Source organism: Tyto alba, unplaced genomic scaffold (assembly GCF_018691265.1).
Source record: "Tyto alba isolate M040663 unplaced genomic scaffold, T.alba_DEE_v4.0 Super-Scaffold_6, whole genome shotgun sequence".
Lineage (NCBI taxonomy): Eukaryota > Metazoa > Chordata > Aves > Strigiformes > Tytonidae > Tyto > Tyto alba.
Window position 1 is genome coordinate 27,840,452 of NW_024881327.1, and position 23,372 is coordinate 27,863,823.

General features: G+C 38.0%; 1 protein-coding gene across 3 annotated transcripts in view; it reads left to right on the forward strand.

The window, feature by feature from the left end:
* The first annotated feature begins 2,674 nt into the window (after positions 1–2,674).
* The window catches only part of GABRA2 (gamma-aminobutyric acid type A receptor subunit alpha2), a 65,007-nt gene continuing 44,309 nt past the window's right edge, over positions 2,675–23,372 (forward strand). The window contains exons 1-3 of one of the 3 annotated variants that reach the window (XM_042807761.1): positions 2,675–2,811; positions 3,920–4,008; positions 6,591–6,706. In XM_042807761.1, coding sequence (XP_042663695.1) covers positions 3,938–4,008; positions 6,591–6,706 — 187 coding nt within the window. In that variant the 5' untranslated portion in view covers positions 2,675–2,811; positions 3,920–3,937. Of the gene's footprint in view, positions 2,812–3,181; positions 3,220–3,244; positions 3,562–3,919; positions 4,009–6,590; positions 6,707–23,372 lie in introns of those variants that run through there. The other 2 variants (XM_042807760.1, XM_042807759.1) reach the window with 2 other exon arrangements.

Here is a 23,372-nt window from a genome sequence, read left to right on the forward strand (position 1 = left end):
TGTCCTCACAGACAAACTGTTTCCAACCTCACAAAGGTATTGTGAAACACCATTTATCAGCATGTGCAGAGCTTTGAGGTCCTTGGCAAGGGGGTGTAAGGTCCTTTTTTGAAGATACCTTTAAATATCAAAATAGGGGTTGAATTCTAGTTATGTATTCAGAAAATACAGCAGAAAAGAAATAAAACATTTTAAGCAAAATAATTTGTTTATACTTTGAAAATAACAATTTGTAGACCTGCTGCCTTCCAGTTGAGTGTTTCAAGTCCTATTCAAACCAACGGCATGACTCCTTACCTTCCAGGGCACTTACATCAGGACTCAGGAGAGTCTCACAAACCCAGGTGATGTGTTGGACACCACATATGACTCAGAGCTAACTGAAATTCAGTAATGGATGATGGCATTCAATAACTGAAATTCAGTAATGGATGACGGCTTTCAATACCACTCCACAAATAATAACGCAGGAGGGAAGAGAGGGTTCCCCCTTGACTATGCTCCTGAGGGGCCTCGAGTGCGCCGTTTCAAACCAGAAAGAGCCAACACATGTAGTGTTTGCAAGACATGCATGCACGTAACCCAGCAAAACAATAAAACCTCAGCAATGCCACACTTTTCTCCACAAGTGTCTTCCGCTTCATCAGCAGCATGAGTTATAAGAGTGTGGGACTATCACAAAGAATCTTCTCTCTGGTAGTAATTATGTTGCCTCTGATCTCTCACACACTGCCTCAGTAATCAGTCCCTGTACTCAGCATTGTTGTGATTTGGGATGCCCCATAGGGCTGTCCAGCTTGTCTGAGAATGCGAATGAGGAGTTATTTTCAAGTTTCTGATACTTTTAAGGTATGTGGTTCATCTGAAGTGTGACTTCAATGCATGAAGCGATGGTAAATCTCAAAAATGTCACAGGTAATAATTGTGATTAGAGCCTAAAACCCAGCACATTTTTCCGGGGGAAAGCTTTGAGCAGAAGCTCATTATGAATACATACCTACCCCATGTGGCTTTTGAAGAATGACAATATGCTATCACAGCAACAAGGAGCTGCTGTGACTGCTTTCCTTAATAAATCTGTTTTTCTATTTTTTTCATGCACCTCATGTAGAAAGATTAGACTCTAGTTTGGTATTATGGTTACTTGAAGTGTCTTTTGGGAAGAAATGCCATGAATACCAGTGGAAAAAAGTTATTCTGCTTCTATTATGTAATGTATTTCACATTAGAATAAATCACAAAGGTTATTTACTTTCAATGATTTTTTTTTTTCTGCATATTGGTATTTGTGAAATCACCCTATACTAGGACAAGTAGTTGAAACTGGTTTTCTTTACTGTGAGGGTCGATTCTGCCTTTAGCATCAGTTGTCAATTCTGCAGCTGTTAATTCCTAATATGTGGGGACTTGCATGCAGATCCAAAGAAGATTTTAGATTGACCATAGATGCTTAACTGATCAAATAATGAAGAACGGTAAACGAGGAATTTTTCACATCTGGAAAGGGAAAGACAAGGGCATTGTACCTTAGGCATGTCCAGGATTAGATGGCTGCTGAATGAGTGTTCTTTAGATTTCAGTTTTAGCACTTGTGTCCTTACCATTGTCTTTTCCCACAGTTCAGGCTGTCATTTTACTGGTTATTTAAAAAGAAAGAAATCCAGCTTGCTCCATCTCTCTTCCCAGCCTTATTGCAAGTTACAAAATATCTGAGTTGGAAGTAATGGATTGTCTTGACAGCCCAAACACTTTTCCTTCTTTTCCTCTCATGCTCTGCTGTGGAGTCCTTAAGACACTAAAGAAGGAAAACAAGGCAACCTCCAGCTGGGAGCAGCAACAATTAGGAAGCAGGAATCAGCAAAACCAGTAGAGAGTAGGAAAAAGAATCCTCCAATTTTTATAGTTGTTTCTATAGTTAACTGAATATTTATTTATTTACTTATTTATTTCCCCCCACACATACATACTATGTCTGTGCATGCAACTTCACATGTTCGTTTCGGAACTGGTAATGATTCTGAAGCAAACTTCAGCAAAACGACTTCAGTCAAAATGTGATAAGCAGGTAGGCTAGTGATGTTAAGAGGATAATTGAGAGATGAGTTTTCTGCAATTAACAGATGTAAAGGATAGAAGATGGATGGAGATTGGCCTTTTTTTTTTTTTTTAAAAAAAAAAAAGGCTCAGTGTTATTGCTGGTGTTATTTAATTATTTCTCGGTTAACAATGCAAAATGAGGGTGCACTAAATATAAACCCTTATCTGTAATTGTCAAGCCTGTCCTGATCTACTTGAGTTGGAAAACCGAAAATCAGTGAAAATGAATCCCAGCAGCGGTCCAGTTGCTACGAGGACCGGGTGTAAGGAAGGAGGGCAGTGTGCTTTAAAAGCCAATCCAACCGAAAGTAATGCAATCTGAGCGAAAAAGCAAGGTTTGTTTTCCTGGCTGCCTGCATCCTGAGCTCACTTTAAATGACAGACTTTTCTTCTCTCTGCATTTCAATTAGGCTGTGCCAATGGGCAAGTGGGGAAAAGAATATTAATGAGACAGCCCCGGAGCGAGGAGCCGGCGGTTAACCCCGCCGCAGGCCGAAAAGGGCGCGGGGTGGTTGGTTGGGTTGTGCCCTGTCAAACACGCACGGAGCCGGGAGCGGGGGGGGTGCGGGGGTGATCAAAAGGTTGCGAAGGGCCACGGAGAACGTGGTTTCTCGTTCTGGGGAATCGCTGCTTTCCCCGTTCCTGTTTCGCGCACCGGCGGAGTTACCGCGCGGACTGGGAGCCCCTCTCTCGCAGGAGCCGCCGCTCACCAGGGTGACTTGCATCTTCTCTGTCGTCCGTGTCCCCCCCCCCCCCGGGCCCCCCCCCCCCCCAGCCCCACGCCGTGCCGTCCCGTGGGTCGGTGGGCACGGCGCCGTGCCATCCCCCTCCCCCCCACCGCCCCCGCGCAACCCCGCGGAGCCGCCGCCCCCGCGCGCCGGCACGCGCGCCCCGCCCGCCCCCCACCCCCCCACCCCACCCCCCACACCCCGCCGCGCGCTGCCCGCGCGCGCGCCCGCGCGCCCGGCAGCCGCTCCGTCCCGGCCGCGCTCGCCGCCCGGCCCCGCCGCTCCCCGCCGCCTCCTGCCTCGCTCGCCGCCGCCGCCGCCGCCGCCGCCCTCCCTCTCCCCCCCCCCACCCCCTCCCTTCTCCCCGCCCCGGCCTCCAGCCCGCCGCTCCCAGGTAGGGTCCCCGGGGGTCCCCGCCCGCCGCGGGCAACGCGGGGCCGGCGGCTTGACACCCGCCCCCCCGCCTTTCCGTGTCCGAGCTCTGCCGCCGTCCGCAACTTGTCGCCCTGAGGGGGCCGCGACCCCCCCGCCCGCGCCCCCCGCGGCGGCGGCTGCCGCCGGTGTTTTGCCGAGCAGCCGCTGCCAAACGTGCCGGGCGCCCGGCGGCGGCCGGGGGCGGCTGGCCCGCGGTCCCCGCACCGAGCCCCTGCGAGCGGCACGACTCGCCCGCCCGCCCCCCGCGGCTGCGGCGTGCCGTGCTGAGGAGAGGAATGGTTAAACCCCGGTCTTTTCATACGTACGTGTTTTTTTTTTTTTTTTTTTTTTTTTTAATTTATTTTTTTCTTTTTTTTTTTTTTTATTTTTTTATTTTTCTTTTTCGTCTTTGGGCTTTCAATTTACGGAAAAGGGAAGCATCTGATGCGTCGGCTCACATGCCACTTTTGCTCATACGTTGCCTCCTTGCACAGAGCAGGATCGTTGGGAAAGATGGAGATACAATAAGTTGCTAGTAGTGAAAAGTGCTGCAGGAATCCAGTGGTTTCCTTTCTCCACTGAAGTGACATATTTTTCCTCGCTCGGGTTAAGTTGAAAGCACTGCTTGGCGGAGACCGACTGTAGCTGAGAGTGGGTTTGTGTCTTTCTTGCACGGTTAGGTTTTGCAAAGAGCAGCGATGAAGAGGAAGCTGGCACTCTCCGAGATGCAGTTGGTCCTTCTCGTTTTATTGGTGTGGCTACCAACAAGGTGAGAGGATGTTTAATTTCGTTGTTTGGTACAAACATGTATGTTACGGTCTGCTAAGGGTAAGCTTGTGTGAGAGGTTATAAAAGTATAGTATGTAGCAATGCAATAAAAAAAAAAAAATCTTTTTCAGTTGTTTGAATGCAGTGTTACATAGTTTCCAGAGCAAATGCAGTAGAAGGTAGTCCAGGGACCGTATAAACCTAATCTCTTGCCATTAAATAGTTTGTGAATTGATTCTTTATTTCACTATTAAAAAAAAAAAAATCCTTTAAATGCCTCATTGGATCTTAAAGCTTTATTGGAGTTACTGCATCACTGTGATTCTGTACCATACAGATCAGTTAAAATGGAGAAATAGATTATCGTGAAATCTAATAGCAAATCACAGCCTCTAAAACAATGCTTGAATATTTTTTAATATAGGCATGTCTTTTTTTTTTTTTTTTTTTTTTTTCCTCTTGTGAAAATAACAGAATTCAAAATGATACTTAAGCTTTAAACCTCTAGGTGGAGATAGCACACAACTTCACAGTCATATATAATAAAACAATAGCCTCATTTATTAATCAACTTTTCTTATTTTGTTTAAAGTTCTCAATTTCTAAAGTGACAACATAAAAAGAAAGTAATTTTAATCTCCTAGTAGTTTTGTGTTGCCCGCAGTCCCTAAACATGCAACTAATTGTAGTTTGTAACTTCCGTTTACTTGCTTTGATTCTGACTGCAGTAGGTCTCGTCCTAATACAGTAAGGGTTGTAAGCTAAATACTGCGAGTTTCCTATTATTTAAAAAATTTGCAGTTATTTTTGTCTATTTCCTAGTGAACAAAATATTTCCAGAAACTTTGTTTCCTATTTCACTTCATGCCTAACTATGGTGCAGTATTAGTTGAGTCACAGTGGGCCAGATCCTGCAAACCCTACTCAAGTGAGTAATCTCACTGACGTCAAAGAGACTACATGCGTAATTAAGTAGTTTATGCCTGAATAAAGTTTGCAGGATTCGACCTTAATTTTATATAATTGTATGATCTAATTCGATAGTGGTATCTTGAGTTGAAAAAAAAAAAAAAACCCCAAAACTGTTGTATCTAAAAAGGAAGCTTAAAAAAATGGCAGACTTACAGTACAGAACTACGTTGTCAAAATAAAAAAAATGAGCTATCCAGTAATTAAAATTAAGAAAAAACTCACACCTCAGTAAAATCACACCTGACATTTTGGTATGTTCTGTATAAGTTATCTGACTTTGGTCTATTCTACGGTTTATATGATGGAAAGCATAGACTGCAATGATTTACATTTAAATACTTCCTCCATGCTGTTGAATTGGAGACCAACAAAAAGCCCTGTCTTTAATAATTTTATAGCTTGCTTTAGGGAAAATGACACCCAAACCTACTTCTGGTTTGAAGGAGGAAGAAAACATGCTTGTTTTTTTGACGTTCAGAATGCTTTATATCAGTAGTTCATTTAGAGATGATAAATACTCAAACATTTCAGGTTAAGAATTCAGATGGCTGGAAAAGGTTTGAATGATAATGCATGTAGCATCTGATGCTTTACTTCCTTGAAGCTAATATTCCGGTATTAAGTAGCTAAGTCTGATGAGCTCATGCATTTCACATGCATGGTGCTTAAAATTGTTGGCAGAGTAACATTTGCATGTGTAAGGCTTTCTGCATGAGAGTGTTTCCCTAGTACACACAAAACCTTTCGTCTGGGTGTCCAGGTCCAGGGGGACCGTTTGGCACCACAGCTGGCTGGGCAGCAGATTCATGTTCCAGCCCCTAGTGTTTTCCACAGAGGTATGACCCATAAAGGCTGTAACATCTCTTTCTTTATTGGGGAAGCTTGAAGCAGTTGATGATCTATAGATTCTTCTTGACATTTCATTTACGATTTTTTTCTACCCAACTTCTATAAGGTTTGTCTGCATCAAGTGGAACATCAGAGAGCTCTTTTTGTAACAAAACAGCATTTTAGAAACAAGAAGGCTCTCCACAGCTCTCCTGCAGCTTGCTAGTCAGCATCGCTGTTCCCACCCACCAAACACTGACATCAGAGGACTCCCTGAGCATGATCACGGGAGTTTTCCCTCATGTTAGTTCTTCTGGTCATGTACGTTACATGACCATTGGGTGGAAGTATATCCACAGGATTTTCCCAGAGACAGACCATACTTAGGTGAGAACAGATAGAATAGAGCTGGAAGGAGACAGTTTTGTGTGTGGGAGCCCGGGTTGTCAATCTGGGAGTGACATGCCACCCAGGCCTGGGGAGCTCTTTTAGGCTTTTGCACCTGTACAGCCAAGCGTGTTAGCGGAGCACTCACGGCGATGCAATGCTGACTAGAAGTAGAGGCTACTGGAAAATGACTTCCTGGAAATTTTAAATAGTATATCGTTGACAATTATGTTTCTTAACATGTTATATATAAATCGTGTATTCATTTACTCTTAATTACACCCTTCCTGTTAAAGGGCAGCAAGTTAAATATTCAAGGCCAGCCTGCAAAAACTGCATGTTGAGTGTACATTAAAACATACCTAGCACTTTCTAAAATGTGAAATGTCCATTTAGATCAGTGCTGGCTGACTCCCTGGAAGACGAAGCTAAGAATAACATCACCATCTTTACAAGAATTCTAGACAGACTTCTGGATGGTTATGATAATCGTCTCAGACCTGGATTAGGAGGTAATAAAAACAATTAAAGATTAATTTTTAAAAATCAGTTTTAATGTTCAGATTTTATGCAGTGATATTCTTCCTCTAGTTCTCTCTTTTTTTTTTTTTTTTTTTTTTCCCTAACAACTGGTATGTATCTTGATAAATTATTTATAACTCTATATTCACTCAGCTGAATCATCTGAAGTTTGAGCAAGATAACATCTATGAATGGAAAGGAGGCACTTTCACACATTTATCTTAAGTAAAAAGTTAAAAAAAATCTGGTGATTTAACATAGTAAAACAGAATGAGATCAAAAATAACATCTAAAGCTGTTATTCCAGTCAGGGAATTTTGGTTGAGCACGGAATGCAGGCTTGATTCCCTGCAATGCGATGAGTGTATGTTTTCAGAAATCTGCACAAGTGTTTTGTGTGGTCTGTGTAAAATCCACATTCTATAGTCATTCCTTGTCCCAGTAAATTAAATAGGAATTTTGTATTTTTGATTCTTTGGAATTAGTGTTTCGCTGGTAATAAGAATTTTGTTTCTGGGTACCTCGCATGTATTTGGGCATTTGGAAAAAAAAAAAAAAAAAAAGGAATATTGGAGAACAGAGGTCACTGCACTCTTGTGCCATCACTGATAGTTATTTTTCAAAATGACAGTTCACATTTTCATTTTAAAGCTGTATGCCAGTTCATGTAAGTATACAAGCAAGAAATTTAAATAATTTCTCTGATGTTGGAAGTACTACTGTGCAAAAAGATCTCTAGGGTATGGAGAGGGGCAGAATATCTTGGGTTTGATAGTATTTTATCTTCTATTATTATTTATCTGCTATTTATGCTAGCTAACATAAATATTTATGTGTCAAATATAACACTGTCACTATTATTATTCATAACATGTTTAGTAATTGTAATTTTCAACCTGGAAACTGTATCAGCTTGCTAAAACTAATTCTAGTACAAAAACCCTGGGAACCATTCCTGTTCCTGTTGATTTCAGTAAGATCAGGCCCAAAGCTAGAGTCCTACTCTAACTTCTATGGAAATTACTCTAACAATTCTGTTTGATCAAATTAGGAATTAGTTAAAGCTCAGTTTTTAGCCAACACTCTTCCATCCTGACCTGTGGCTCTGCTGCTGTTCTGGTTCTGGAGAATCTTGGCTCACATCTGACACAGCATAAAGTGGGAGCTGGCACTGGCTGGAAACAGCTTTCTCATTATACATTAATCTTAATCTAGGATATTTTTTCACTTCAGTTTCTGGCCTCTGTACAATGGAGACTTGTGGAATATTTTATATTTAAGGAGTTTTTAATTTAGATGATCCATAAAATGAGACACACAGCACTGTTGATGTGAGAATTTATACAGTAATGTGTTACATGGAGATTCAATTTCTTTGCAAAATATCCAAGTTTAACAATTTACACATAGTATAAACATACAGTGACTTGCAGGTGGCTTGCAGAAAGATTTCATATCACAAAGCTCGTGTTTAATTGGCAGTATTTTTAAGATAATATTTTTATTAGAAAAATAATGAAAAATTATTTTCTTGTTTACAAAAAGAATATGCCATTTAACAAGAGCGGTCTGCAGTTCCTTTGCATATCACGTATTGTTTTTAATATTAAAATGTATATTGCTTAAAATATGAATTTTAAACATTATTTTTGTAATGTACTTTTATTTTAGATTTTCCATTAAATCTACTTCAAAATACCTCCCTCTTTTTCTTTGCCAAGTCTCCTAGGTAATTAAAATATACTTTGGGAGCATAAAAATTAAAGAAGTAACATCTGTTTGATATTGGCATACATGGCAATCAACCCATGCAGAACATGTGTGAAATGAAACTGTCATGCATATTAAACCGTGATGATTCATGATACATTAATCTGCAAGAATACTTCAGTTGTGGATGGACGGATTCTGATAGTTTAAAGAAAGCTTATAAAAGCCAGTTGTGATAATCCATGCTATGAAATATACTAAACAATGCTTTTGAACATAATGCTTAATAATTACAGAGTATCATATTTCAGGAATTTGATAGCACTTTGTTTCTTTTTCTCTATTAACCTGTACTCTAAAAAGAAAAATTAAGATAATACATTTTTTTAAAACACTGTGTGCCTAGTGAGTCCTGATAATTTCTAAAAGGTTTTTTACTTATACTACTGCATTTTGACCATGTCACATGTCATTCATTTAATTTACTTAATTTCAGTTCTGTTCCACTTGCATTTATATGAGTCTGAATAACTCAGTTGAAACCAGTATAGCATTTATTTTGGCATAGCAACTTGCATTATCCTGCTACACTACTATGACTGAGATCACAATCTGGTCTAACATGTGCTACAACAGAAATAGTCCAGGGACTGAGATGGATTCTTTTAAAGTCTTCTGAAAGCAAGAGTTGTTCACTAGGCAACTTTCACTTGTTGTGAAAGACATTTTCAGAGATGTCTTACAGCAAAAATTCAGCTCGTATTAAGGAATTATTAATCTCAAAAATGTTTTTAATAATGAAAACTGTTAGGTTAACACTAGCATTTTAGCTAGCTATTGACCAACAAAATGGAAACGTATAGGCTCCTTCAAAGACTGCTTATAAATTCAACTAAGTAACTGTCTGTTTGGGAATTCATTCTTCAATTTAGGGGTAGATTTAGAATTAATTTTACCAGGACACTGGTGTGATTACTTATAGTATGTAACTTGATGCTTTACTGATACATCGATACACATCGATATAGAACTGAATACTACTTTCTATAGACTGTTAAGGCAGCTTTAACTTCCACTGGTGATACAGCTGTCATATAAACTAGCTTTGGCTGTTGGCTATTGGCTGTCCTAGCAGCTGGGATCCTTGAATGCTGTATGAACACTAAAGTGATGAAATAGCCTGCAAAATGGGTGTGAACAGGGAAGACAAGACACTGCACTGTCCCCTGAAGCCAGAGACATCTCATATGACTTGGATAATACTCTGACCTGCTGTGTTGATATGGATAGGCATAAGAGTATGCAAGAGGAGATAAATTTTTCTCAGTGTTCATTTTATGCTAAGCACAGGACTGCAGCTATGACACTCTTGACTGCACTTTCAGTTCTGACTTGAACTATTTTGCCCAAACATTCCATACCATTTCTGTCTAGACACCAAAATAAATTACAAGTTCACTTTCAAAACAAATTCCCTATGTCATTAACACTAATTTGTATCAAATACAGCCATGCAAATGGCAAGTTATGAAGAGTTTTATTGTTTATGATTTTCTTCAAAATCATGAAGGTATTTTCTTCTCTTTATTTGCTGTAGTGTTTGCAAGGCACTTAGGGTAGCACTTTTCCAAAAATCTTTTGAGTTTTATTAACATATTGAGAAAGAAATCCATAATATAATGGACACCAAAACTAAGCAAGGGACCAAAAGAGAATTTAGATCTTCAAATAATGAGAGAACAGAGTGTTGAAGCTGAGATACAGTAGCATTCAAATCTGGAAACGAATTATCTGTCTGCTCTGTCTGCTTTCCTCTGCTCCATGGACAGATATGGTTAAGGGAAAAAGAGACATAGACTAAGGCAATCCTCTCTTTTAATATGTTGATGGTTTTGTGTGTTAGGTATATCAGCAAAAACATATGTATGTTTTAAAACGGTAGCTTCTTTTTAAAGATGAAAAAGGAAGGGAGAAGGAACGAAGATGATTCTGGGATTCTGATATCAAGTTGAATACTCCAATAGTTTTACCATCTCCATAATTTATCCAGCCTGCTTTGTTTTCTCAAATTTGGAAATGGTCATTTCCAGCAGCTATGGAACTTCTGTCTGTTCTACTCTCTCAAATTTATAAAATATAGTTGAATACAAGATTTAGAAAATATAAAATTTAAATCTTGGGAAAAAAATCACAAAGGAAAGTTACAAGGACAGAGGATTGGACTTTATAGCCTGAGGGCCAGATTGTCAACTGCCATACTGACATCAAAAAGAGCTATGCAAATTTGTACAATTTGAGGGTCTTTTCACAAACTGTGGTCAGTATCACCAGCTTCAGGAATGGCGTTCTCATTGTAACCAAAGAGGTGCTTGTTGGTTATTAGAAAAACTGAGAAAGGTCAGACAGGAGGTAGGTGAAAACTAGACGCCACTGTGGTTCCATTTTGAAGGATCCATCTCTGCTGCAAGGTGACTTTAAGATGTTCTGACTGTTTTAAGCAAGAATCTCCATTGCATTTCACTTACAGGCATACCAAAACCTTTTTTTGTTTTTCATATTTGTGAATAAATTGAGCAGGAAAACCAAAGAGAACTGAGAAGGATTATTGCTGGTTATTGCTAACAGAGAGATGGTGAGCAGTGAGCACTTGCAGGTATGATCATTCATCTTCACATCACTGGATATAACATTGCATAGAATTGGTGTAGTAACGTAAAGTATCAAACTCTGGTTAAAAATTGTATGATATTCTCACCAATATAAGCTGCAATGGAAAAAACATTTTTTCACAGAAAACTTTTTTTTCTTTTTTTTTTTTTTTTTCCTTTTTCTTCCCCCTCTGCCTCCCTCCCTCCCCTTTCCCCTTCCCCCCCCACCCCAGATCAGGATATATATATATATATATATATATATATATATATATATGTGTGTGTGTGTGTGTGTGTGTGTGTTTATCAGAGAGTTGTATGTCTTCAATTGACAGGTAACAAGGCCATGATCATATGCTGATAATCTGGAATATGTTAATTTTAGGGCAGTGTATTTATATATATCTGTAATTCAGAGTCTTTAATCAGCTTTAGAAGAGTTTGTAGCTCTAGCATTCCCCTAGCTGGGCATTCAAAATTTAGCAGTGTTTGTCGGCCTCGTCATACTTAACACACATTCAGAGTATTCTAAAAGAAGGTCCTTTGACTGATTTTTGCTGCAGAATACTACAGGAAAGCTTTCACTTCTGTTTTTAAAGGAAAGAAGCGCAGTTCCCCTCCTCAGTACTGGTTGCTCCCTTAGCCCTCCTTTGCTACAGTTTCATCTTCTGGAAACGGTAATGTCTCCCTGTCAGTGCTAGTGCTGAGCAATTCAGAGCAGCGCTTGCATTTTCTGAAAGCCCGCTACATCGTTATCCTGGGATACAAAGGAGTAAACTACTTTATGCTCTTTCTTGGGCATACCTGGGAGGGTCACATGGAATCTGGCTACATAATAGTGCTTTCAGAGGAGTCAGAGAGAAACTCTGATTAATTTATGTTAGTTATGGATAATGTATATTGGTAAAAAGCATTCCTTGTAACAAATGGAAAAGCAATAGAGAGTAGGATATGAAAATCTCATTAAATTAGTTATCCAGGGCATGCAGATGGTACTCAAATCCAAGAATAGAACTAACTCAGTAGCTATAAGCATTCTAGGAAATGAATTGTTATAGAAACTGGAAGGATAAAAAAAAAAATCAGAAACTGTTGTCATAGTGAAGAACAAATCAGCAAAAATAATGTGGGATAAGATAGTGGCTGAGGAGCTAAACAAAGTTTATTTATTTATTTATTGAAATAAATTGTGGATAAATAAACAGTGAAGATATTGAAATAAAATTAATGTTACAACTGTGCAGAGTATTGCAATTGAGGAAAGTGCTGCGCTGTGCAAAGTGGCAAAATGCTATGCTTCACAACAGTTAACAAAAATCTAGCTGCTTTACTGTAAAGTTTATATACCTATAAAGGAGCTTGTCTGGGAGGATCTCCCAGTTCACTGAACATGTATATTCAGTACTTATCTTTTTTTTTTTTTCCTGGCAAATCATCAGCATTTGTTTTTACTGCTAGAAATACTGCTGATGACACCAATGCTGAATTAAACCTTTGCTTACTTTTATCTCAGCTACAAGTAAGACATAAAAGTAGATACTGCAGATTTCTCTGAAGCTCAGTGGAGCTCATGGTACATCAGACTGATGGGATGGTTTAATTTTTCAGCCAGATTTGATGGGCTAAAACAAACATTGCTTTTTTTCAGTGATACATTTATTCTGGATTATTTAGGAACTGGTTGAAAAGCGGTGGCCTTGCTAATATCCAAGGCATTCTACTGTTGTCTGCTTCCCACTAAGGCCTCTTATCACATTACATAAATCTTGCAATGAGTTTGCTATCAGAAATATAGAGCAGCTTCTCACTCAGGCTGACGAATTTTAATAACCAAGTACCAAAGGATTGCAATATTACAGTTCCAAAATTTTTATTACCCTTGTGAAATGATGCAATTTGTGTAATGCCACCTGAATTGGAAATATAATTATCATTTAAATAATATAACTCTGAAATGTTTTCAGAAATATTTAAGTGCATTAGATATTCATCCAGGATATTTTTGGGGTTTTTAATGGTGTTAATAGATTTTTAATAGTGAATTTTAACCAAGTAAAAAGTGAATATAAAACGTAGAAATCAATGTATACGTTGCTTACAATGAAAAAAAGTTAGTCATTCTCTATTAACAAAGATGTTATTTTGTAATACAAAACTAATAGTAATCCAGGTTGCACTAAAAGATGTATTTCTAAACAGTATCAGGGAAATCCTTTAATGTTTACTGCTGTGATGGAGTACTCAGTTTTGTCTATTCTTTGTATAGGAAGCATGCAAAAAATTACATTTAAAGTATTTTCTTTAATAAGGTATACTAAAAAACAGAGTGCTAACCAAAGAATGTAAGGAAGAAGCTATACAGTTGTCTTACTTAATTGTATAATTGCGTAAAGGTATTAACAAAGTTTTGGTGAAGAATTATTAAACTAGCAGTTATCAAAAGCATTGATGTTCTTTGAATTTTAGGTTTCAGATATATAGGACACAGACAATATTTGGAATACACTATCCTTCTCAGAGCTGGAAAAATAGACTTTAGGATTATGTTTGATTTAGGGAAAAATGGTACTTACATCATACTGCAAAATGAGTAGGCATCATGGTTTTAGTGATGTTGATATCTGCTTATGTGACAACCACCAATATTTAAGCAAATAGTCATGCATAACTTTCTTTCAAGACGATTCACTGGCAAGTTTTGACATTTTATTTTCAATGGAAACTAAAAACTTGAGATTAAATGGACATGCAGAACTCATTCAGCTTCTTTGTGTAGAAGTGGTTGGATTTTTTTAACTTTAGATTTTGCAGTATCTATTGGCAAATATATATTCAAGTATATTTCCTGTACTTTATCACCCCATAAATAAAAACTGTCACAGGACTTAACTCTTACTATGTATTTATATTCTGTATAGCATAACAAGCTCCTACTCCATTCAAGGCCTGATTGTGGTTGAAACATTGTGACAATACTATCTTTATTTATGAGACATAATGTACAATTATACAAAAATGAAAAAATATTATTTTTTTCACCCCTGCTTATCTTTACTAGGCAAACTCATTACTGTTAGTACAATGATGGTGATTTTCAACACAGTTGCAGAGGTAGTGATTGCTCAGAGAAGTGGTGGAGTCTCCATCATTGTAGAGACAAAGAAAATTTGACAGAAAATGACCTGGGCAACTTGATCTGTCTTCAGAGCTGGCTCTGCTTCGGACCTTCCAAAGGTGTTTTTTAAACAGAATGATTCTAAGATTCTGTGATTTACAATCAGCAAGACATTGAAGTAATGGGTGAAGTTTTCCATCCTAATTGGCAACCGTGAAAAAATTAAATTTAGAATGTCAGTTCTGGAAGATATAGCTAAATAAAAATACCTGTGTAGATGGAAAGTTTAGACTGCCTATGGATAGGAGAATGCAAAGAGTTGTGCAACTCTTGGGCTTATTATTCGTAAACAATCCACTGTGATGAATAGAAGATTTGAGTAAATGAGAAACATCTGGGAAAATGCAGAGGACATATCCTTTTTTATGATCTTTGTCCCAGTTTTTCTAACATTCAGTAGAAGCTTGGACTTGACTAACAGACCGAAAGTGACTTTAACCACATTTTTCCCACTATCACCATAACCTGGAGTCCTGGAAAGGGTTAAATATGAGAAAATACAGTATTTTAAAGGAGGGACATTGTACTCCATTGAATCATTTCCTGTTTACTTTGTCCTTATTAGATGAGCAGTGTACAGGGAACCAAAAAGCTGTACAGTGCAGTGTATCCTAGAGCTCAACACCTCCTCAGGAAGCACTCAAGAACCTCTAAACCCTGTCCTTCTGAAGTGTCCTTCCTGTTGGAGATCTTCCTTTTTCTTTCTTCTGTTTTCACATAGCTGCCTTTTCCCTTTCTAAATAACTATTTCATACATTCTTTTAGAAAATACCCAACTCTCTTCTTTGACCAAATTTCCATTAATTTATTTAATTCCACCCAAATATAGCTTTCCCCAAATCCCAGCCAGCCATGCCATGTAGATGCGGCTGTCTAATTTTGTGGGTGTTGTGTTTTTTTTTTTTGTTTTGTTTTGGTTTTTTTTTTTTGGTGGTGTGAAACACAGACCTTATGCTCCTGCCATGCGCAGTTGCTTACATCCAGCTGCCTGAAAGATTTCATCACTGATGAAACTGGATTGGGGAGGTTGAAGTGATGTGAAGGCAGATTCCTGGGGAGGTAAAGAGCAAAGATCCTTCTCTACCCACAGATTGTATGGCCTTCCTTTTGTGCCAGTACAATTTTGTTGGTGTTGAGTGGTCTGAGACAGATCTGTTGCTTCTGGCAGTATTCCTGACTACATATTCCAGCTTCTGTTTTCTTGGAGTGCCACAATTTTGTGGCCATTTTTAACAATAACCTGTTCAATGCACAGTCTAGTGCACCCAATTTTTAGAATTAGTAGTGTGTAGAGAAAGTTATTTCATCAACAAGGATCATGCAGAAGGACATTGTAATTACCTGTACATTAAAACTGCATCTGCTTTGTTTTTTACAGTATTTTGGTCTGTATTGATTATTAGTATTAATAGCTCTTATTAGTGACTACTATTAGTATCTAACAGTAGCTTCTAAAGACTGAGACACAGGTGTGAAGTAGAACATAACATTGTTTTTCAACAACCTGGCATTAGGGTAATAGAAGCCATGGCGTAAAACCACGGTGAGCAAGGAACAGGGGAAAAGGCAGGAGGGCAGGACAAAAGAGGTGGATAGTGAAGGAGGGAGATAAAATGTTGATACTAAACAGTGGCCATTTTTAAACAATTGGCAGATTAAGACAGCTGAATGATAGGTTTTTCGAATACTCTTTGGAAACCTGAAAGTAGAATAACATAAGCAGGTTTATTGTTATGCTATATGCCTTTATTTAAATTTCTGACATTAGTGTTTTTCAACAATGAGTCATCTGTCTCAGAAAGCAGCTATAGAGGATATATCGGATAACATTTTGTGTTGCTGTACAAATCGCCAGACTGCTAAATTAAAGCATCAGCAGAAGATTTTGAATTAATACTGTCAAGAGTCTAATAAATTTTAATGATAAGAATCAAAGCACTTTAATATGCCAAGATTAATCTTTAAACACATTTTTATGTCTGTTTTTTCAGGTTAATGTTTGAATTAGCTTAATCACAAGCTAAAGGAAGTTTTGTTTACCACTGTCATCCTAATAATAGTTTGTTTTATAATGCAGAGTATGTCAGCACTGGTTTTCTGAAATTGTCTGTACATCAGGAAGGTATGATTCTGTTAACCTTCTGGAAGTGGTGTTCTTATTTGGGAACCAATTGTGTGATTACTTTGTAAGACATGGCTCTTCATTTACATTCTGTAATTCCTTGCCATATGTTGAGGGCTATTTAACAATTAGAGCAGTTAACTCTGTGAAAGCAGTGTAAATCAATTTCCCTCTTACCTGGGATTATTGTGCACATCAGAGGACATGAAACATTTTAGTAAAGTTCTGTAGCTGCAGTCAGAGATTGGATTTAGTTGCATCTGACCTAATTACATTTATTTTTTCTGTCCATATATACATATTTGGTCCTGCACATGCATTTTCTTCTTTTGAGTCAGTAGATCATGCATCTTAATTTGCAATTTGTTTGGGAAAAACATGGATGCCCCACGTTCCATCTGCTGTTTTTTACAAGCTGTTCAATAAGAATCAGATAAAAACTGATGTACACTGTAAAACCTACATGTCCATTATATGTACATCTTGACTTTTCTCACAGCAATGACACTGAAAATATATGAGAGAACTCAGATTACTTTTCAAAAGCGGTGACTTTAATATGTGAGTAAACACAAAGGTACATGAGGGTGAAGTAACAAGGAGATATGATCCACCACTGGTAATGGAAAAGATCCATGTCTCCAAGCACCACTATAGTGCTCTGTTTTACAGGTCACATAATTTCTAACACAGATTTGACCTGAGTGGAGAAGTTTATACAGAAGGCATATTCCACCTGGAAAGATGACTTCTAAATAAGCTGTTTTTTGAAACTCTTATTTTGTTTCTTGAAGTGTTTATAGACTGCTTGCATTTGTGATCTGTCATGTGAATGTAGTTTCCCAGAGTTACCTATCTGCATTTAACACCTTCTTCTGTTTTAATCTTAAAAATCTCATCTTCTTGATCCCTTAGATATCTGAATGTCAGAACAGCAATGTATCTTCTGACTGAAAGATTGCCCTGTCTTTAGGAGTTGTTCTCTTTGTTGGTCTCCATTGCTTGGTGCTAATTCTCTTATCCAAGAGAGGCAATTGTCTTCCAACACATTCCCTGCTTTTTTTTTTTTTTCTTGTATCCATTCTCAGTTGTCCTAAGATAAAAGGTTCTTCGTACCACTTCGATCAGGATGTAGAATCATCCTTTTCTATTCCCTCAAGTGTGTGAGCCTTTCAGCATAATACCAGAGAACAGAAAGGGAATGGAAGGGGAAGGAGAGTAATCATTTATCTTTAAGAATGTAGAGGTGGGTTGAAGGGACAATTCCTGCCCTGAATACACCAGTGTGATATGCTAGATATTTCATCCTGACTGATAACTTAAAGGCTACTGTAAATACCTTTTTATTCTCATTATTTGAAGTAATTTATGTTTTTCACAATTTATAGGCTCATTGAATGAGTAATGAAGTCCCTCTAGATGGGAAGAGGCTGAGAAACATTAATAGTGTGGAGTATATAAATGAGGGAAAACAGAATTTTGAGCCTTAGATTCAGTGCTGTGTAGATAAAACCTCTCTGCCATCCTGACAGCATGCCATGGCATTTCACAGACAGTCCTTATCAGTGTCCATAGTGCTAATTGAGTACCAAACTAGGTATTTAAATGTGAACTTGGTACTGAATTGCCTCATGTAGTTTCTGAACAAAAGAGAAGACCTTTCCTCCTGGAAAAATAAATAAATAAATAAATAAATATGAGAAAGTAGAAATATAAATGCCTGTTGTTTGAGATAAGGGAATGGTCATATCCTTAATAATCCCTCTCCATCTGCTGGGTGCTAAAATCTGTCACAGAATTCTTTATTTTTTCCCAGGCATTTTGTTTTTAGTTGACAATAAAAAAAAAAAGAACAGATAATCTTGTTTGCTACTGCACAATATGCTATTTTTAAAATAACCAATTGTTTTAAAATAATATTCTGTAGTAGATGCTGTCTGCATTTTCACAAAGGCATAATATCTGCCTAGAAGGATATGGACTTTAAGAAACTGGATTCTGATTAGACTCACATTAGGCATTTTTTCAAAGAAAACCACTGTTTTGTATTTTCTGCCTGTAAAAAACACGAGTCTGTTAATTTAATATTAAAAGCAGATTCTTGTCCCAAATATATAGCCTTTCCACATATGGAAACCTATTGGGTTCTGCAAGTCCCATGGGCAGCCAGAGGGGAGTTCTCTTGTCACAGGCAACCATAAAAGACAAATTTGAGGCTGCTTAATCCAAGCTCTGGGAGTTTGTTTCAGAGAAGATTTGGGGAAACACTGCTATCTGTAAAGGAGTTTGGAGATATTCAAGTGACTCAGCCATGGGACTTTTGAGTGCTACAGTACCTTTCTTGTAGGCATATTACACAGCCTTAATCTAAGACTTTTAAATTATTAACTAGATAATAGAAGAGTAACTGACAACTCTGTAACATGTTAAAATGGGATTTAAAAAAGATTGTCCCATTACTGTCCATGTTACTATTTTTTGCTCATTTGTGGGGTACTTGTTCTATTTAAGTATTAATATGATTCTCTATTGGGTCAAGCCATGAACTCATCATTTGTCAGGACTCCTTTTTAGCAATGACCATCCCATGGGTTATCCTGACAAACAAAAAAATATTAAGAATAAAAGAAAAGGTAGCGTGGCAACCAGTCTGATTTGTGCTGTGTCTCAAAACCCATACCTCTATTTCTTCTTTCCCTGAATTTCAGCAACTATGGGGATCATGGAAGTATAAAGAAAAAGTGTGCCTACTTGTTCTTATGCACCCTGGATATTTAGGGTGTTAACATAACACAACCTCTAGCTGATTTTAGTAAGCCCATGCTAGGTTTTTTGAGAATATTAGAGTAGTCTGGATAAACATTAATTTCCTGTACTTCATAGTTATTTTGCCTGGCTTAAAATAGGAACTGCTGGTTGATAGAAGGATTAGACTGCTGTCTAGTTTTTCTGACAGTGTGTCATGGTCTTCTGAAATGCTATTACAGAATTTCATACAGCATTACCTATTAAAAATATATTTGAGATTCCTGCTGCAAAAAATATACAGCTTTATTAAATAAAGACACTAACTTTTTCTACCATTGCTTCCTGTCATGCTTGAATGAAAAGTACAAGGCTAGCAAAAGATAAAAAAAATGTAGCTCCATTTTTAATGACTGTACAATCCAGGACTATAATCACCAGGTACTATACTTGGACAGTAAAATTCATCTGTCTGAAAGAATCATAATTTTCAATGCTTTCTTAAATTTGTCGATCTCTGAAAGAGCTCCATTGGCCTTTGAGACTTTGGAACATGTGAATTTCATGCTTTGCTCTGATAGCAGCAGGCCTTGGGAAGATGCTGACCTCCGATGACAACAAATATTTGGCACAGAACAAGCAAGACTTTTCTTCCCAGAGCTTAATTGCAGTTTCTGTCAGCTCCAGGGTGCCAAACTCTTTTTGCCATGGCTGACCACAGAGACAGCCATTCTCCAAAGGCTCCCTCTGAACTTGGCCATCACCAGGGGAAGCCTTTTTCACTGAGTTCAATGGGCTCTGGCATGCTACCCAAATCTTCATTAAATAATTAACAGTGGTAATAACCACCGTGACAGTGTCTGTTTTAGCTTAGAGAAACTAGTATGCAACCAAAGGGTGAAATCTCATATGTATTATGTATCTATTTCACAGTTCCTTGGTCACTCCAGTGTGAGTTCTGTGGCCATTCATGTGTCCTTGATGCAGAAGGACCTTGACCACTGATATTTTTCTAGGGAATTATGAGAATTTGTGGTTTTTTTTTTTTTTTTTTTTAAATTTTTGGAATGTGGGAAGGTACCGAAGGAGAGCGTCCTTTCACAACTTGTACTTTCCCTGGCAAGCTGACATGTTACCAGCATAAGACAATGTGTCTCCTGAAATCTAACCTGGAGAAAATCTAGACTGAGTGATCTTGGTTAGAAAAGCACCTGGACCTGTGTAAGAGGAGATGAATAAGCAAATAAGCTAACAACTAAAATCAACTGAGTAAGAAGCCACTGTGCAATAAAGGCATATCTTAAGAAGTCCAGACTTGGTCACTTCATGACTGTAAAGAGAAACTTGAAGCTGCTGCTTATTTAAAATGATACTGCTGATATGGAGGAATGTGTTCTGGAGTACAGGAGGGGCTGGCAGAGTGAGTGTATCAAATTAGATGATTTATAAATGCTGTGACTTGGAATAAAGCACAGAGATTAAACCTGAAATTAGCCTAGAAGGGTAATTCAGAAGAATTTGACAGGGTGTCCTGTGATTCTAAGTACTGAGGTCATAAATTTCAACCATTTAAAAAAATTAAAAAAAAAAAAAAAAGAGAAAGACTTCTGAATATAATTTTCTAAAATCTGAAATAATTTGGGAATTTTTCTGCCTTACCTGCATATTATGGTCTTCTTTCTAATAGCACAAGCCTCTAGGCAGAGTAGATGCAAATACAGTTGCATGGAAGTAACAACTTTACCATCCTTACTTGTAGAATTACACTGATTCAGGTCTGTCCAAATAATTACTGCTTCACTATATCAAAGTCTGTTCCCTTCCATTTCCAGACTTGCCTGAGTGCTCTTGTTCTCTTTGTCTTCCTCTGTTACATTCTTTAGACAACGTTGAGGCAGCCTTGTTCATTTTAGCTTTATGATGCTCATTCAGTTGATCTAAACAATGCAGTAGTCCCATTTGTTGCTCAGCCTGGTTATTATATACAAACTCTTTGCATCCTGACGGAAGCTGTAGTGTCTAAAAGGATAAGGTTTAGTGCTGATGTTTTATTTTTCATTTGAATGCCATGTAGTTTTGGTTTGATGCCAAATGTGTTTTGTGTTATCTAAGTTCATTTTACTTCAGCCTTTTAAGTAACCCATCTCAGTGAGATCACATTTCTTCTAGCCAGACTCAACTATGTTTACACTTTCATGTTTCTATTGAACATTTTGTGCAACTCCAACTAAAAATGACTCATGACTCACATTTGTTGTTTATTTTAGAGCTGAATGCTTTTAAATTATTTTTTCTTTTTTTTTTTTTTCTTTTTCATGCTGTGTGAGGATGTAATGAAAAGGGAACACATTGTGGTTTGGTGGATTTCATGTTAGTCTGGTTTTATGGGAAAAGGTTTCATATTACCCATGGGTTTAGATTGCCCTTCCCAATGATTTCATTCATTCCTTCTTGTTCCTATTTTCAGCATTTTGTTTTTCCCTTTGTTAATTTTACCATAGTCAAGACTACCGTTTATAATTACTCACTTATCTCAAATGTTTATATAACCAAAGCATCCATGTTGTATTAATATCCTTACAATGAATCTGTAAATTGGAGGAATAGTTTCTTTAAAAGACAGGGAAAAAAGTTCAGACAGATGTCTAGATAGTTAATTGCTATCTTAATCACTTGGCATTTGATACCTCTGAGATTGTCACAATGTTGCTTGAGGTGCCAAAATTCTATGAAGTCTAACAGTAATAACTGAAAGTATCTAAAGTTCTTCTTTTCCCTGTGCAAAGAACCAATTAAGTTATGTACTTCCAGGTTTCTTTGAACTCTCATGTATCAATACAGGCAGGATTCAAGCTAGACACTGGTTGATTGGTTGGCCTCATGTGATATGGGCTGCACCAGTCAGTACAGTAGCCTTCTTATCAGGGATGAAGTACGTTCTAGCTTAAACATCTTACATATTCTCTATCTGATTTGGAAAAGGGATCTGAATCCATGTCTCCCACTTTCCAACTCTGTTAACCAGACACAGGGAATTTGATTTTTCTAGGAGAGTGTTTTCTTCTACTGGAGACGTTTTACTTTGTATAAAATATCTACATATGTGTCAGAACATGAACTGAGACCTATGTTTTGTACTGCTGGACAGTAGAGCCATTCACATTTTTTCACTGGTCAGACCCACACAGACTGAGGGCTTAGCTTTGGCAGTGTCTACATCTCCTGGGCCCCATGTACAGTGGAATTCATTGCTTCAAACAGCCAGGTCTCCTTTGTGGAACATGGGGAAATCTAGGCATGTTGGAACATCTCAGAAATGGTGCTGGCATAACTTTAACTTTCTGCAAAAGAGGTTCATAAAGTCAATAAAATGACTGGGGACCTGTAAAACTAACTAATTAAAAAATGTCGTAGAGGCATGCAGCTGAAGCCTTCTTACCAACATGGGTGAAACATCCAACTTTGGGTGTGAAAACATTAGCAGTCTCCACTTCATCTGTTCACAGTAGAGTGTCCACTCTATAACTCACTCCATTCCTCCTTTCCTGAAAAGAGCCACAAGAGTAGTTGATAGACTGGGATGATGGAACCTTGTGGGAGAGAGTACCTCTTGTGAAGTGCATGCTCTGATTTAAAGCAGACATAAACTCAAGTTACTGTGTTTCAGGTTCTGTTGACAGCAAAGGTGAATTTTCTAAGGTAGGGCATGCTTCCTCAGTCTTTGGAAGGAATTATTCTGCTTTGTGTAAATAATTAGACATTGAGCAGAGACTTCAATTTATGTCTGCTACATCCCAAGAGTACTTCTAGTCTGTGGAATCAGTCTCTTGTTTGTTGTCTTGCTTTCTCTCTCAAAGTCTATCTGGCCCAGTAAATTTGTAATTATTTATAGTTTGAGGAACTCATCGGGGCTTGGTTGAGAGCCAGTTCTTTAAGATGCTTGGCAGTATCAGGATATTTTTGCCTTAAGGTGGAAATATAAGCAGCCAGGGAATTTTAGGTACTGACAATGTTACACAGGAATTTGGGACTAAAGAGGATTCAGACAAATATAAATGCAAAATCTAGTCATTATGATCTGGACCACAGAGACATTCAGATTAACTTTTATTGATTTAAGTAGAAACTTGGAGCTTAAATAACTTTGTGGAGCTTGTTCAGTATACTTAAAGAGATAATTGGGCACCAAAATCAGTCGTTAGCCTTACCCTTGAGTGTCTTTCTCAAACTTGCAGAAGAAGCCTGTAAAAAAGTTG